The following is a 16,072-nucleotide window of genomic DNA, read 5'->3' as shown; positions in this document are numbered from 1 at the left end:
GGTCACCACCCAGCACTTCTAAGCTACCAGAAGAGGCTGGACGACCGTGTTGTGAACAGCTGCCCAGGATGTAACACTTCACCCCATACCATACAACACATAATGGAAGACTGCATTATACACAATCATGCACGCAAACAACACAACATACACTCAATAAAGGATTTGTGGGAAAACCCAGTTTCGGCTGTGGCCTTCCTTGGGGAGACGGGACTGCTCGGACAGACAGTCTAGGGAACGACAACAACAACAACTATATATGACTTTAAGAACAAACTGGATGCAGAAAAATACAAAAGCGGGTCACCACGAGGATAGCTCTCTTCCCATAAAATACAACTAGGTAAATGCACCTGAATGATTTTTATCCCAAGGATTTTTTGTCCAATGGGGTCTACTCTCAAGGTGGATTTTTTCCCCAAGAATACAAGATAGCCACTTTGCCCATCTATTAGTAGTTTTGCCCCCATCTATCAGTCATTTTACTCCCTATCTATTGGTCATTTCACCCCAATGTGTTGGTTGCTTCATCCACAACATAACAGGTAGACCTAAGCTTAGTTTACAATGGTTTTGGGTGCCTATTGCTTTAATGGCATTCATGGTCAATTCATACTTCTCCACTTGTGAGTTTCCTATGTATATCATAGTTATGCACAGTAAAAAAAAAAAATTATTGATTCACAATCTACACAGTAGGTAGCAGGATGAACTGTGAAGGTGTTGGAAATGGTTTCACATACTAGGCTGCACAACAACCTGACCTAACCCAACCCAACTTATCCCTAACCTAACAAAACCTATTATTTACTTAACTGGTTTGTAATATCTTTTATTGCATTCCAAGATAAGGTACATGAATTTGCAAAGAAACAAACCAGACAGACAAAGACACAACCACTACCTGATGAAAAAAGAACATAGATATGGGGGAGAAACCACTGAAAGATGGGGTGAAATGACTTGGGGGCAAAACAATGGATGCCTTTCAAAGAAACTTCCTTGATTTTGCTATGCTTCTTTTTAGTAAATTTCTAGAAGTGCATACTTCAACAATATAAATACATACATAAATATACCAAGGGCTTTTTACCCCTTACATGGGAGGTAGCCAAATTCATAGGCATAAATCCACTCCCACACATTTCATCCCCACATACTCCACTCTCATTCACCATCCCTCCCTCTCTCCCTCTTTTCTTGGCTCCTCCTGGATGATGGGTTATCCCTACACCTCACCCACTGCCCTGGTTCACAAACAATGCAGCAAGACACACCACATCTACAGCAAGGCTGCTTCAATTAATCAGTGACCCCCCCCGATTCAGAAAAAGAGATGGGGAGAAATCCCTTTGAGATGTGTCAAAACATCGTTCACACATACTCACTCACCCTCCCCTCCATCCCTTCATGCAGAAAAAGAGAAGATGGGGAAAAATCTCTTCGTGCTGCTTCAAAATATCATTCAAATATATTTCCTCACCCCCCATCCCCCACCTACTCCTTTCCATGCATCACAGCATCATCCATACACAACCATTCTCCACTCACCCCTATCTTCTGCCCTCTCCCTTCCTTCCTCAACAGACATTCCCCTCTTTCCCAATGCCCCTTTTACTCCATCCATCTCATCTCATCCTTGGTCGCCCTCCTCTCATGTTCACTCCCTCCACCTTTGCCTTCCATATCTCTTTTACTAATCTTTCTTCACTCATTCTTTCCTAAATGATATAGCAATAGAAAATTAAATATTAATTTTATAAACTACAATACCTCATTGTAATATACATTTTTCTTGGTGAAAATCAATAACAGGAAGTTGCTAAAAATGACACACTACCAAATAGAGCCATGACAAGTGCCTGAGACACCATCTTTGTTTTGATAGATGCGACAGTCAAAGATATTAAAGTATGATAAATTGATCAAATCTTACCTGCATTTAGTAATGCAGTATCTATAATGCTAGAGGTCATTAGGGTTGTCATCATCATCAGGGATGTTCATAGTGACGGGACTGGACAGATGACAACATGGAATCCCAAACCTATCATCCCAACTCCATTTGGAAATGTATTACTTTTAGCAAAACTTTTATTATTGATTTCTGCAAAGAAAAACAGCTATTACATTGATGTATTTAATCTACAAAATTAATATCTAATTTTTTATTAATATATCGCTTAGGAGTGCTCTTCTAAAATTAAACTGCGATATAGCAATAGAAAATTAAATATTCATTTTGTAAATTATAATATATCAAAGTAATATGTTTTTCTTAGCAGAAATCAATAACAGAAAAAGTTACTAATTGTGATACACTAATGCATGGAGCTGCAATAACCACTTGAGAAGCATCTTTGTTTTGATACATGCGGAGGTCAAAGGAATTAAAGTATGATAAATTCATCTAACCTAATCTGCATTTACTAATGTGGTACCTGTGATTCTAGAGGACATCAGGGTCATCATCAAGGATGTTGACGGCTGGCTTTGGCATCCAATCAGACTGTGAGGTGTTGAAGTTTCATAGCTTGAAGAAAAGCATGAAGCTCAGTTCCACAGCAGTTTTAAAAATATGTAGCATGGTGACATAACTTGGAGTGGAAAAACACCCAGCACATATCAATGCCATCATAAATCTGACATTGATGGAATAACAAACAACATGGCATCTCGAACCTATCATCGCAGTTCTGTTTGGTAGTGTATTTGCATTTAGCAAGGTTTTTTGGGTATTTGTGAAGTTCTGTCTCACCTGCTCACATAGCAATTTATAGCCATCTGGGGTACTGGCTGCATGTTGTTGTGGCAAAGTAGCATGCAGTCTATATGGGGCACCCCTACAGACCAGAGCCACACATCATTTTGTCTGTGATAGAGGAAGACTCTGCTCACAGAGAAATGATGACACTTTTATTATACTGCTACTGTCCCCCAACCCCTTGTTACTGCCCTGTACCATTTCTCTGAATATTCATTTCCTTGTTTTGCCTACCCTATGGTGGGTGATAGAATGCTACCACCAAGTATTCCCACTTGGATTATAAGAGGCGAGAAAAACAGGACAGGGATTGGGACCAGGCATCCTTCTCCCTGTAGCCCCACAGGGGACATTCCTAAAAAAAGTAAAGGCATAAGAGGGTCTAGGAGTTTTCCAACCAGTACCCTAAGGTTTGGGTCATTTAATGTGGATGGATGTGGTACAGATGAGAGTAAAAGGGAAGAGATAGGTAGTATGTTTGTGAGAAGATGGATGTGTTGGCTTTGTGTGAAACTAAGTTGAGAGGGAGGGGCGAGTGTGAGTTTGGGAATGTAGTTGGGAGGTTCTCAGGAGTGAAGAGAGGGCAAGGAGTGGAAGGAGGTTTCTTCAAGGTTAATGTGGATGAAGTTGAAACTGGGAAAGGAGATGTGGATCTTTGTAAGTGTATATGGGCCTGATAGTGACAAGAGTGTAGAAGAAAGGGAAGCTTTTTGGATAGATTTAAATGAGAGCATAGAGGGATTAGGAAGGAACATCAATGTAGTGGTATTGGGAGACCTTAATGCTAGGGTAGGAAATGAACCAATAGACGGAGTGGTTGGAAAATGTGGAGTTCCAGGAAAGAATCATAATGGAGAGTTGATGGTGTAGATGTGTCTAGAAAGAGAGTTGAAGATAGTAAATACAGTGTTTCGGAAGAAAGTCAAGCATAGGTACACGTGGGAGAGGGTGGTTGATAGTACATGTTCTAAGGGGAGAGAGTGGGGGAATATCAGATCATTTTTTGGTGGAAGGTAAATTGAGAGTGGAGAATAGATGGAGAAAGAGGAAAAGGACAAAAGGTAGGGAGGTGCTTAGAGTGAACTGCTTAAATGAGAAGGAAAAGGAGAGGGAGAATAAGGAGAAGCTGAGAGAGGAGTGGGAGGGAGTGAAGGATACAGTAGAACTAGGAGTGGAGGAGGAATGGGAATGGTTCAAGGAGGGAGTAACAAGGTGTGCAAAGATAGTGTGTGGAACAAGAAGGATGGGAGGAAATAGAAGGAAGGGTAGTGAGTGGTGGGATGAGGAAACATCGAAGGTTGTAGAAGAGAAGAAGCGAGCTTTCACAGACTGGTTACAAAACAGGATGAGGGAGTCATATGAGGGGTACAAAGAAAAGAAAAGAGAAGTAAAGCACAAGATAAAGGAAGCAAAGAGGAGAGCAGATGTGAAATGGGGTAAGAGTATGACAAAAATTTTTGAAAGTAATTAAAAGATGTTTTGGAAAGAAATTAAGAGAGGAAGAAGAGGCAAATCCAGTAGAGAAGAAAAGGTAAAACATGCAGATGGAGAGATGATAATGGAAGAGAAGGCAGTAAGAGGAAGATGGGCAGAGTATTTTAGGGAGTTGCTAAATGTGACAGAGGATAGGGAGGGAAAGGTAGTTGCAGTGGGAATTGCTTAGAAAATGACAATGATGAGTGAAGAAAATGGAGGAGAAATGAGGAAGGATGAAGTAAAGGCAGTTGTTAAGATGATGAGAGCAGGTAAAGCACCTGGTCTGGATGAATGCCATGCAGAACGTCTGAAAAAAGGAGGTACGGTGATGGTGGACTGGCTGGTGAGGTTATCTAATGTTTGTTTAAGAGAGGGTAGAGTGCCAGAGGACTGCCTGTATAGTTCCACTTTACAAGGGAAAAGGTGACAAGTGTGAGTGTAGTAGTTTCAGAGGGATGAGCTTGTTAAGTGTAGTTGGGAAGGCTTATGGGAGGATCTTCATTGAGAGGATTAGGAGAGGAACAGAGGGAGTAATTGGTGAGGAACAGTGTGGATTTAGGACAGGTAGAGGTTGCACATGAGGGAGGGAACATGAGGGGGCAACCTAGGATGAGATAGATAGATGGGATAAAAGGGGCATTGGGGAAGAGGGGAATGTCTGTTGAGGAAGGACGGGAAAGGACAGAAGATAGGGGTGAATGGTAAATGGTTGTATATGGATGATGTTGTGATGCATGAGGTGGAATGGATGGGGAATAGGGGGTGAGGTAGTATGTGTGAGAAAAATTTGATGCAGCACGAAGGGATTTCTCCCCATCTTCTCCCTTTATGCATGGGGGGACGGAGAGGGAGGGGTCACTGATTTAATGAAAGCGGCCTTGCTGTGGATGTGCTGTGTCTTGTGACACTGTTTCTGACCCAGGGCAGTGGACAAGATGCAGGGATGACTTGTCATCCAGGAGGTGCCAAGATAAGAGGGAGGGTCGAGGGTGGAGGGGAGTGGAGTGTATTGGGGATGGAATGGGTGGGAATGGTTTTTGTGCCTTTGTTTTTGGCTACCTCCCTTGTAAGGGGGAAAAAGCCTTGGTATATGTATGTACATGTACCTATATTTCAACAAGTCTAACAACTTATCTTTGTAACATTTCTTGCTGATATTAATATTAAAGAATGGTGAAAAAATAACTCCTATAACCTTCCTGCTACCTGCCACTTTGTCTCATCTGCTCACACAGCAATTTGATTATTTTTTGTATCTATACTCTGACAACTACTCCAACTTTCCTTTGTAACATTTTTTCCACAAATTAATATTAGATGATGAAAAAATAATTCCTACAACCTTCCCACTACCCACCACCAAAATAGTGTCATGGCTGTCCGGTGTGCAAGATGTACATCTATCCCTGCACACATTTTTTGGTTAGGTTAGGTACATCAGGTTAGGCTAAGTTAGGTTAGAATAGGGAGAAAAAATGTTTCACAAAGAAATGGTGGGTGATGCTCTCAACAAAAATAGTGCTTCGGTGCTGGTTAGCGGGAAGGTTGTGGGAATTGTTTTTTCACCATCCCTAAATATTAATTTCCACAAGAAACGTTTCTAAGAAAAGTTATTGAAATTGTCATAACATAGATGCAGAATATATACAAATTGCGGTAAATTTTTAGAAGTGCACACTTATGCGATATAGCAATAGAAAATTAAATCATATTTTTATGAATTATAATGCACCAATGTAATATACATTATTCTTGGTGGATATTAATAATAGAAAAGGTTGCTAAAAGCTATAAACAAACAAACATTGCCACTTCAGTTCCTTGAGATGCCATCTTTGTTTTGGTAGAGGAGGACCCCTAAGAAATTAAAGTATGATAAATTCATCTATTCTAACCTAACCTACATTTAGTAATGCAGCACCTATAATTCTAGAGGTCATCATGGTCGTCGTTGTAGTCTCCAACCACTGAACCTATCAAAACGAAGATGGTCTCTAAAGGAGTCAATGCAACTTCGTTCATTTCTGTATAGGTTTAGCAACGTTTTCTCATATTGATTTCCACCAAGAATTTTTTTTATTACATTGATGCATTATAATTTATAAAATTAATATTTAATTTTATAGATATATTGCATAGGTGTGCATTTCTAAAAAGAATACCCAAATTACTGTGTGCACAGGTGAGATGAAACTTCACAAATTCCATTTTTTTTTTAACTGATGTCCAAATTTATAAAACCAATATTCAATTTTTTATTGCTTTATCACAGGGTCTCACTAATTGCCGAACAAACCGAACAAAACCGATAAAAGCCGAACAAACCAACAAAACCCAAACAAGGACGGTTTTTCCTCATATGCACACTACTATATATATATGGTTGCATTATTTGAACTATTTTCTTTAAAATGTGTGATTTCCATGTAATATGATCAAAGAGAAGTTACGTTTTTATCCTCTGCTAAATTACCGACCACAGCTACTATTCGTCCAGCCATATACATCATCATTTAATTCTTGATACAAGTAAAAGAATGATCTCTAATCACGATCAATTATTTAAAAACACCCCCCAAAAATGACACCCTACAAATGTTCCTGCCAAACACAGTAAAAACATGCCAAAAATGCACAATTTGGCATTAAAAACGCCAATCTGGCAACCCTGTCGCTCAGTGATGATCTGCACTCGCAGAACATAGATGACAGGCTAGCGGTAAATTTGTAACCACCAGTCGGTAACTTTGCTGAAGCTAAAAACATAACTTCTCTTTGGTCAAAATATATGAAAATCACACATTTTAAAGAAAAGAGTTGAAATAATTCAATTATATGCAATCTATTACACTAATAACACAATAGTAAGAAACTTAAAGAGTGAAGTTTGATCTATACCACCAATAATCATTGAGGACGGGCTGGATAAAAACGTAACTTCTCTTTGATCATATCACATGGAAATCACACATTTTAAAGAAAATAGTTCAAATAATGCAACCTTATATATATAGAAGTGTGCATTTGAGGAAAAACCGTCGGTCAATTTATATATGCACACAACGGCACAAGTTGATATTTGTCCCATGTGTTCCTGGTGATAAATGTTGTGATATGAGCATCCATAAATTGTCCAAACCGTCCTTGTTTGGGTTTTGTTGGTTTGTTCGGCTTTTATCGGTTTGTTCGGCAATAAGTGAGACCGTTATCACATACCAACATAGGTGTGCACTTCTTAAAAAATACCCACTATAACAGTGTGCTGCTGAACTGGCTTACAGATTTTATCAAGGACCAATGAAGGGCAAGAAACACTAGCAATACTATCATCTTCAGTTACCAAAACTTGTGAATTCATAGATATAGTTGATAGTGACAGTCATAGTGACACAACCTGAGACTGTAAGGTTCTCGGAGTCTTCTATTGAGGTATAATTATGAATATATACATATATATATATATATATATATATATATATATATATATATATATATATATATATATATATATATATATATATATATATATATATATACTTGAATATTATTCTAAAATCTTGCAGCACAATGGAAATATTTTGCGAGGTGTGTTTGAATGTTACATGAACTCATCAATACGAAGTAACACTGACATAAATGGGGCCTTCTCTATATGGTTTCCGTTGCAAATACTCAGTTTGCAAAATAATGTTGAAAGAACTCACTATTCAAAACAATGATCTGCCATAGGATTTGAATGCGCTCGTTGACGATAGAATTTCTTCTGTGGTAATTTCGCCATTTTTCCTGATTTAGATTATATTTTCCTTTTCTCTTTCTTTGCAGTCAAGATATAACACTAGAGTATTAAAATATCCTACGGTTTATCCACAATACATAAATTCTGTCAATTAATGTTAACTAATCCACAACTTATGAGTGCTACCACTCGAGTAACGTGTGTAAACAAATCTTGAGCGAAAGTTTGAAAATTTTGTACGACAATTACCATAATAAATTCCATGTCAAAGTATAAAAAAGGGACCATTGGTACTGCATGTATTCATTTGTCAGCACATTTTCGTATACACGGTGAAAACGTAAAACCTATCTATCTATATATCACCCTTGTAATGTAGGAAACCAAGTCAAAAGGCAATACCCTCCCCACTCATTTCACTCCTATCCACTGTCCTTTCTTCCCTCTCATCTCAGCTCCTTAACTTAATTAAGGATTTATTTCTATTCTTGAGAAGGCAGGGCGGGTTTTTTGTCCGTCCCCAACTCGAAGTACGCGGAGGAGTAGGGACATATTCTCACAAAAGCGGGTGTGAGCGTTGCTTTCTCCACGGGTACAAAATTAGAAGTTGTCAAGAATAGAAATAAATCAGAAAAGGATGTAGAGAAGGGCGCGATTTACAATATACCATGTGGTGGTTGTCCGTTAGGATATTATGGAGAGACGGGAAGATCAGTGGAGCTACGGACATATGAGCACAAAAATGACGTCAGAGTTCACAGAACTTTCAACTCGCTAGTAGTTCATTTAGACCAATGTGGTCATCTTCCAGATTGGAACAAGATAGAGGTGCTCCACAAAGGTCTAGAGAAAAAGAAAAGAAAAATAGTGGAGGCAGCCTACATTACTTCCCACCCCAGCATCAACCATAGGGAAGGGTTTATAAAATTAGCAGGAGCGGTAGGTACTCTGATTGTCAAGGAGGTAAAAAGGACAATTGAGAACGGAGGGAGAAGTGACATGGTCGGAGTCACATGAAAAAGGGTAGAGGACGGATGAGAGTATAGAGGGAGGGGAACACGGCAAGGATGGATTACATAAGCTGTTAATTTTCTGAAACTGTATGTACTTTGAGAATGTCATGGTAAGGACGAAACGTCAGTGAATAAAACTCCAACTGTTCTCTGTGTTTAACTCACCACCCTTCCACTCATTTGTCTTCCATACTTCAATATATATATATATATATATATATATATATATATATATATATATATATACATGTATATATGTATATATATATAATATATATATATTTACCTAGTTGTATTTACCTAGTTGTATTTTGCGGGAAGGGGAGCTATGCTCGTGATATCCCGCCTTTATATCTCGCAGTGTCTAGTTTGCTTTTAAACTCATGAATGGTTTTTGCGCATACTATTTTTATTATCCGGTAGCATTGGTAACTCCAGTTTAGCCAATCTCTCCTCATATGATAGGTTTGCAAGAGCAGGTGCCATTTTTGTTGCTGCTCTCTGGATTCTTTCTATTTTCTTTATATTCTTTTTGATACTGGGGGACCACAATGTCGCCGCATACTCTAGTCTAGGCCTTATCAATGTAACCAATATATATATTTTTTTTTTGTCATGTGTTCGTCCAAGTATGCAAATGCCACTTTTATTGACCTTAGCAAGTTGTAAGTCTCCCCGACAATTTTGTTAATCTGTTTATCATAGGACAAGTCGTTTGTGATAATTACCCCCAAATCTTTTTCGGGTCCTACCTTCTTTACTCCCTTGGTTCCAATTGTATATTTTCCTGATATTCTGTTTTTGCTTTTTCCAAACTCCATTAAGCTACACTTCTTAGTATTAAAGTCCACTTCCCATTTCTGACTCCAGTTCCATACCTTGTTCAGATCTTCCTGCAGTGCTTCACAGTCCTTATCAGTTTCTACTTTCCTTAACAGTTTGGTGTCGTCTGCAAAGAAGTTCATGTAACATTTCACATCCTCGTCCATGTCATTCACATAAATAGCAAACATTATTGGTGCCAATACAGATCCTTGCGGTACTCCACTGATCACCTCTTTCCAGTCTGAACATTTTTCTCTGAGCACTACTCTCATCTTTCTACCCGTCAGGAAGTCCTCCATCCATTTTAGTAGGTTCCCTTGTATTCGTCCTATGTGTTCAATTTTTTTTTTTTTTTTTTTTTTTTTAGTAATTTTCTGTGTGGTACTTTGTCAAAGGCTTTTTGCAAGTCTAGGAATGCACAATCAGCCCATCCATTTCTTTCTTGCACTATGTCTATTAGCCTTGAGTAGAAGCATATTAAGTTTGTGGTGCATGATCTTCCTTGCCTGAAACCAAATTGTCTTGGGTTTAATATGTTGTTATCTTCCAGATGTTTTACCCATCTATTCTTGAATATTTTCTCACAAACTTTGGCTATAATGCTTGTTAGTGATACTGGCCTATAGTTGCTGGGTTCCTCCTTGTTTCCTCCTTTATATATTGGTAAAATGTTAGCATTTTTCCAGTCATTAGGTATATTTCTTTCTTTGAGTGAGCTATTTATCATTATGTGTATTTTGTCCGTTAGTTCTTCTTTGCATTCCTTTAGAATCCAATTTGCATACCATCCGGGCCATGTGATTTTCTGACGTCCAGCTTTGATAGGTGTTCTGATATTTCTTTTTGTGATGTTGTAAACTCACTCATGTGGGGAGATTGCTTGTTATTATCTTCGTCCCAATTTTGTATTTTCTCTCTGGTGAAGACAGATTTAAAGTAGTTGTTCATGACTTCGGCCATCTCTAATTCTTCTGTGTATTCTATATTTCCTTGGCGTAGTTTCACCATTTCCTGTTTGGTTTTATGTGTGTGTGTGTGTATTTACCTAGTTGTATTTTACGGGAAGGGGAGCTATGCTCGTGTGATCCCGTCTTCATATCTCATTTTATCGAAACTATTTTTAAATTCATGTATTGTTTTTGCACACACCACTTTCTCATCTAACTTGTTCCAACTGTCTATTACTCTGTGAGGAAAGCTGTTCTTTTTCACATCTCTTCTATGGCTGTCTTTCTTGATTTTCTTTCCGTGTCCTCTTGTATTTCTATCATCCCATTTTATCAGATTCTCTCAATCAATAATTTCTATGCCTTTCGTGATTCTGTAAATTTCTATCAAATTTCCTATCTATCTTCTTTGCTCTAGTGTCTGTAGTTCAAGTTTTGCTAGTCTCTCTTCATATGATAGTTTTGAGAGTGTTGGTGCCAATTTTGTAATTGCTCTTTGTATTCTTTCAAGTTTTTTTTTTATACTTTTTTGTATTTGGTGACCACATCGTTGCTGCATATTCCAATCTTGGTCTTTATCAGAGTGATTAGAATTTTCTTCACCACTTCTTCATCCAGGTATGTAAATGCAACTTAGATTGTTCTTATTGAATTATAAGTTTCTCCAAAAATCTTATTTATATGTTTCTCAGGTGGCATATTATTCATAACAATGACTCCCAGGTCCTTCTCATTTTCTACTTTTTTTATTCCTTCTTCTCCCAATTTATATGATCCTGTTATTCTGTTTTTGCTTTTTCCAAATTCCATTATACTACACTTTTTAGTGTTGAACTCCATCTCCCACTTCCTACTCCATTCCCATACTTTATTTAGATCACTCTGTAGTGACTCACAATCTTCTTCCGTGTTCACTTTTTTTTTTAATAGTTTTGCATCATCTGCAAAGAAGCTCATATAGCTTTCAATTTCTTCATCCATATCATTAATATATATAGCAAACATTATTGGGGCCAGTACTGTTCCCTGCGGAACACCGCTTATTACTTCATCCCATTTTGAGTGCTGGTTTCTTATCACTACTCTCATTTTTCTTTCTTGCAAAAAGTCTTCCATCCAATTTAGTAGTTTTCCCTGTATTCCTCCTTGAGCTTCTAATTTCTTAAGCAACTTCTTGTGTGGTACTTTGTCAAAAGCTTTCTTTAGGTCTAGAAATGCACAGTCCGCCCATCCATCTCTTTCTTGTATTATATCTATTAGCCTTGAATAGAAACATATTAAATTGGTGACGCATGATCGTCCTTGTCTGAATCCAAATTGCCTTGGATTTAACACTTTGTTTTTTTTCTAAATATTTTACCCATCTACTTTTGATAATTCTTTCACAAATTTTTGCTATTGTACTTGTTAGAGAGACTGGTCTATAGTTTGTAGGTTCTTCTTTATTTCCTCCTTTATATATAGATACTATATTTGCTTTTTTCCAATCTTCTGGAACTTTTCCTTCTTTCAAGGAACTGTTTAGTATGCTATGTATTTTGTCTGCCAGTTCATTCCTGCATTCTTTCAGAATCCAGTTTGCTATATCATCTGGTCCATGCGATTTTCTGACATCAAAATTACTCAAGTGTGTCAATATTTCATTCTTTGTTACTTCTATTTCTTCCATAGGGGGGACTTTCTCTTTCCATTCAATCTCTTCAGGTTGTATGTTCTCCCTTGTAAACACTGATTTAAAATGTTTGTTCATAATTTCCGCCATTTCCATTTCCTCAGTGTATTCAACTCCCTCCTGTCTTAATTTCTCCAAGTCTTGTTTGTTTTTCAGTTTATTGTTTACAAATATGTAGAATAGTTTTGGTTGATCTTTACACTTTTCTATGACATCTTTTTCATATTTTCTCTTTTCCTCTCTGCACGTTTGTACATATTCATTTCTATAACAGGTATATATTTTCCATTTTTCAGGTCTGTCTTTTTTCCATCTGGTCCAGGCTTTGTCTCTTTTGTCTTTTAACTCCCTACAACTTTTGTTGTACCAGCATTTTACATATTCTTTTTCTTGTTTTTGTCTTGGGACATACTTTTCCACTCCTTTTTTGTAATTTTTTGTCAAAATATTCCATTTCTCTTCCACTGTTGTTTCTTCTTTGTATATTTCTTCCCAGTTTTCTTGTTGAAAGAATTCTCTTATTTTATCAAAGTTTGTTTTTTCATACATCATTCTTCCTTTTCTATATTGCTCATTTCTTTTCCTATATTTTTCTTCATTAAGTTCCAGTTCAATCAATATGTGGTCACTTTTACTTATTGGTGTTTTATATTCAATCTTGTCCACTATTCTAGGTTCAGATGTAATTATTAAGTCTAGTCTCGATGGTTCTTCTTCATTTCTATACCTGGTGTTCTCCTGTATCCATTGCGTCATTGTATGGTCAGTAATCATCTCAAGTAGAGCGTTTCCCCATGAGCCGTCTCCACCCTTTACTGTCATTTCTTCCCAGCAGATTTCTTTGCAATTAAAGTCGCCCATTATAACTATTCTTCCTCCATCTTCCATTATTTTATTTAATGTTATCTTTGTGTCCTCTAACATATTTTTATGTTCACTCTCCTCCCATGAGGCTGTTTTCGGAGGCACATAATTTATCACAAATTTTCTGCTCTTCTTATCTCTGTCTTCCACTTCTATTATAATCATCTCTACTATATTCTTTCCATATATGACACCCTTCACGTTTATATCCTTCTTAGTCAGGAACATAACTCCACCCCCTTGCTTTTTCTCTCTGTTTTTAATCCAATAATTATATGCATCATGTCCTACACTGTTGGGTGGTAGTGGGCCTTTTAATTTTGTTTCTACAATTCCCATTATGTCCGGTTCTTTTTCTTTCAAATAATCATTCAGCTTATTCAATCCTGTTATTAATCCATCTATATTTGTGTAAGACACTCTTAGTTTTCTGTCACTTCCATTGTGTTCTCTGTTTCCCTTTTGTTTTTCTCTTGTATGTCGAACTGCCTTAGTTTCATATTCACTACTCTCCAATAGAATCTCTCTTTCTCTGACTCCGTTCTGTTCTCGTTTTTTGTCTTAGCTTCAAGTCTTTTCTGCTTTTCTTCCTCTCTTTCCTCTTTATTCATTTCCCTTTTTATCCATACCTTTTTATATTGTTCACTTGTTGCTAGTTTCCCTGTTTTGGATAAGATATTCTCTGCCGTTGTTTGTGACCTGAATTTAATCTTAATTGGTCTGGTCTTATCTGTACTATACTTTCCGAGCCTGAATTTTTCCTCAATTTCCTTCATAATTTCTGGTTCATCTTCCTGAACTAATTTTAGTAAACTGCTTACTTTTTCATTTTCCTCATTGGTTCTTGAGGTTCTATCTGGGTTATGTTTCTCTTCCATTCCTAATATAATTATACATTTCTTTTTGTCAGCTAAGTATCTTACTATATTCTCCTTCTGTCTCACACTTTAATAACTGAGTCTTCAGTTTGTTCTCTCATTTGCTGTTTAATTATATCAGTAAATGCAACTTTACTGTTTTCTTTTATCGACTTCCATCCCTCTCTGTTTTCTTTACCATTCCTCTTCAATTCCTCATTCTCCACCTTTACTTCTTTTAACTGTCTTTTCAGGTTTTCTATTTCATCAGTTAAGTTTTTGTTCGCCTTCTCTAGTTCTTCCAATTTTTCAACCCTTCGTAGAATATTGTTAACATGACCGAACCTACGCTCCAAGTCCTCGATCATCTTATCGACCTCCTCTTCTAGTCTTGTCAGTCGGGGGGGGGGGGGGGGGTTGTGTCCCCCCCACCCTCTTTAAATCCCTGGAAAATATTCTCATCAGTTTCTACTGTATTGCTCTTATCTATACTTCTAATCTTTACATTTTTATTAGACATTTCATCGTCGTCGGGGGGCCTTTTGTTTACCTTTCGCCTGTCTGTCTGGGCCAAGTCTACTCCTTCCTCATTTCCTTCCATTTCCCTCAGTAATCCCTCCCCTTCTCCTCTTTCCCTACTTTCCTACTACCTCACGAGCAATTTCCCCCCCCCCCTGTAAATACAATAGGCACTTCTCTTTGTGTTGGGATCCACAATACTTCAATTTTCTTCAGAACGTCTTCTAAGCCGTCCGTTCGTTGAAGTGTGTGTGTGTGTGTGTGTGTGTGTATTTACCTAGTTGTATTTTACGGGAAGGGGAGCTATGCTCGTGTGGTCCCGTCTTCGTATCTCATTTTATCGAAACTATTTTTAAATTCATGTATTGTTTTTGCACACACCACTTTCTCATCTAACTTGTTCCAACTGTCTATTACTCTGTGAGGAAAGCTGTTCTTTTTCAAATCTCTTCTATAGCTGTCTTTTTTTATTTTCTTTCCGTGTCCTCTTGTATTTCTGTCATCCCATTTTATCAGATTCTCTCTATCAGTCATTTCTATGCCTTTCATGATTCTGTAAATAGCTATCAAATCTCCTCTCTCTCTTCTTCGCTCTAGTGTCTGTAGTTCAAGTTGTTCTAGTCTCTCTTCATATGATAGTTTTGAGAGTGTTGGTGCCAATTTTGTAATTGCTCTTTGTATTCTTTCAAGTTTTTTTTATACATTTTTTTGTACTTGGTGACCATATCGTTGCTGCATATTCCAATCTTGGTCTTATCAGGGTGATTAGGATTTTCTTCACCATTTCTTCATCCAGGTATGTAAATGCAACTTAGATTGTTCTTATTAAATTATAAGTTTCTCCAAAAATCTTATTTATATGTTTCTCAGGTGACATATTATTCATAACAATGACTCCCAGGTCCTTCTCATTTTCTACTTTTTTTATTCCTTCTTCTCCCAAATTATATGATCCTGTTATTCTGTTTTTGCTTTTTCCAAATTCCATTATACTACACTTTTTTGTATTGAACTCCATCTCCCACTTCCTACTCCATTCCTGTACAATAATTAGATCTCTCTGTAGTGATTCACAATCTTCTTCAGTTTTCACTCTTTTCAGTAGTTTTGCATCATCTGCAAAGAAGCTCATATAGCTTTCAATTCCTTCATCCATATCATTAATATATATAGCAAACATTATTGGGGCCAGAACTGTTCCCTGCGGAACACCGCTTATTACTTCATCCCATTTTGAGTGCTGGTTTCTTATCACTACTCTCATTTTTCTTTCTTGCAAAAAGTCTTCCATCCAATTTAGTAGTTTGCCCTGTATTCCTCCTTCAGTTTCTAATTTCTTAAGCAACTTCTTATGTGGTACTTTGTCAAAAGCTTTCTTTAGGTCTAGAAATGCACA

At 37.3% G+C, this 16,072-nt stretch overlaps 1 protein-coding gene across 3 annotated transcripts in view; it reads right to left on the bottom strand.

The window, feature by feature from the left end:
• Positions 1 to 16,072, bottom strand: part of LOC143033431 (tRNA (guanine-N(7)-)-methyltransferase) — a 144,844-nt gene that overhangs the window by 62,371 nt on the left and 66,401 nt on the right. The window contains exons 1-2 of one of the 3 annotated variants that reach the window (XM_076198862.1): positions 7,945 to 8,214; positions 2,442 to 2,533 (exon numbers count right to left, since the gene is read on the bottom strand). The exons of 1 other annotated variant lie outside the window; for it this stretch is intronic. Coding sequence is in view for 1 of the 2 variants with exons in the window: in XM_076198861.1 (XP_076054976.1) it covers positions 7,945 to 8,021 (77 nt within the window). In the remaining variant the exon portion in view is untranslated. Of the gene's footprint in view, positions 1 to 2,441; positions 2,534 to 7,944; positions 8,215 to 16,072 lie in introns of those variants that run through there. One more of the 3 variants, XM_076198861.1, reaches the window with a different exon arrangement.

This window comes from Oratosquilla oratoria, chromosome 15 (assembly GCF_046742065.1).
Source record: "Oratosquilla oratoria isolate Oo_2021 chromosome 15, ASM4674206v1, whole genome shotgun sequence".
NCBI lineage: Eukaryota > Metazoa > Arthropoda > Malacostraca > Stomatopoda > Squillidae > Oratosquilla > Oratosquilla oratoria.
Note: the sequence above shows the minus strand (reverse complement) of the source record. Positions and strands in the feature narration are given on the sequence as shown.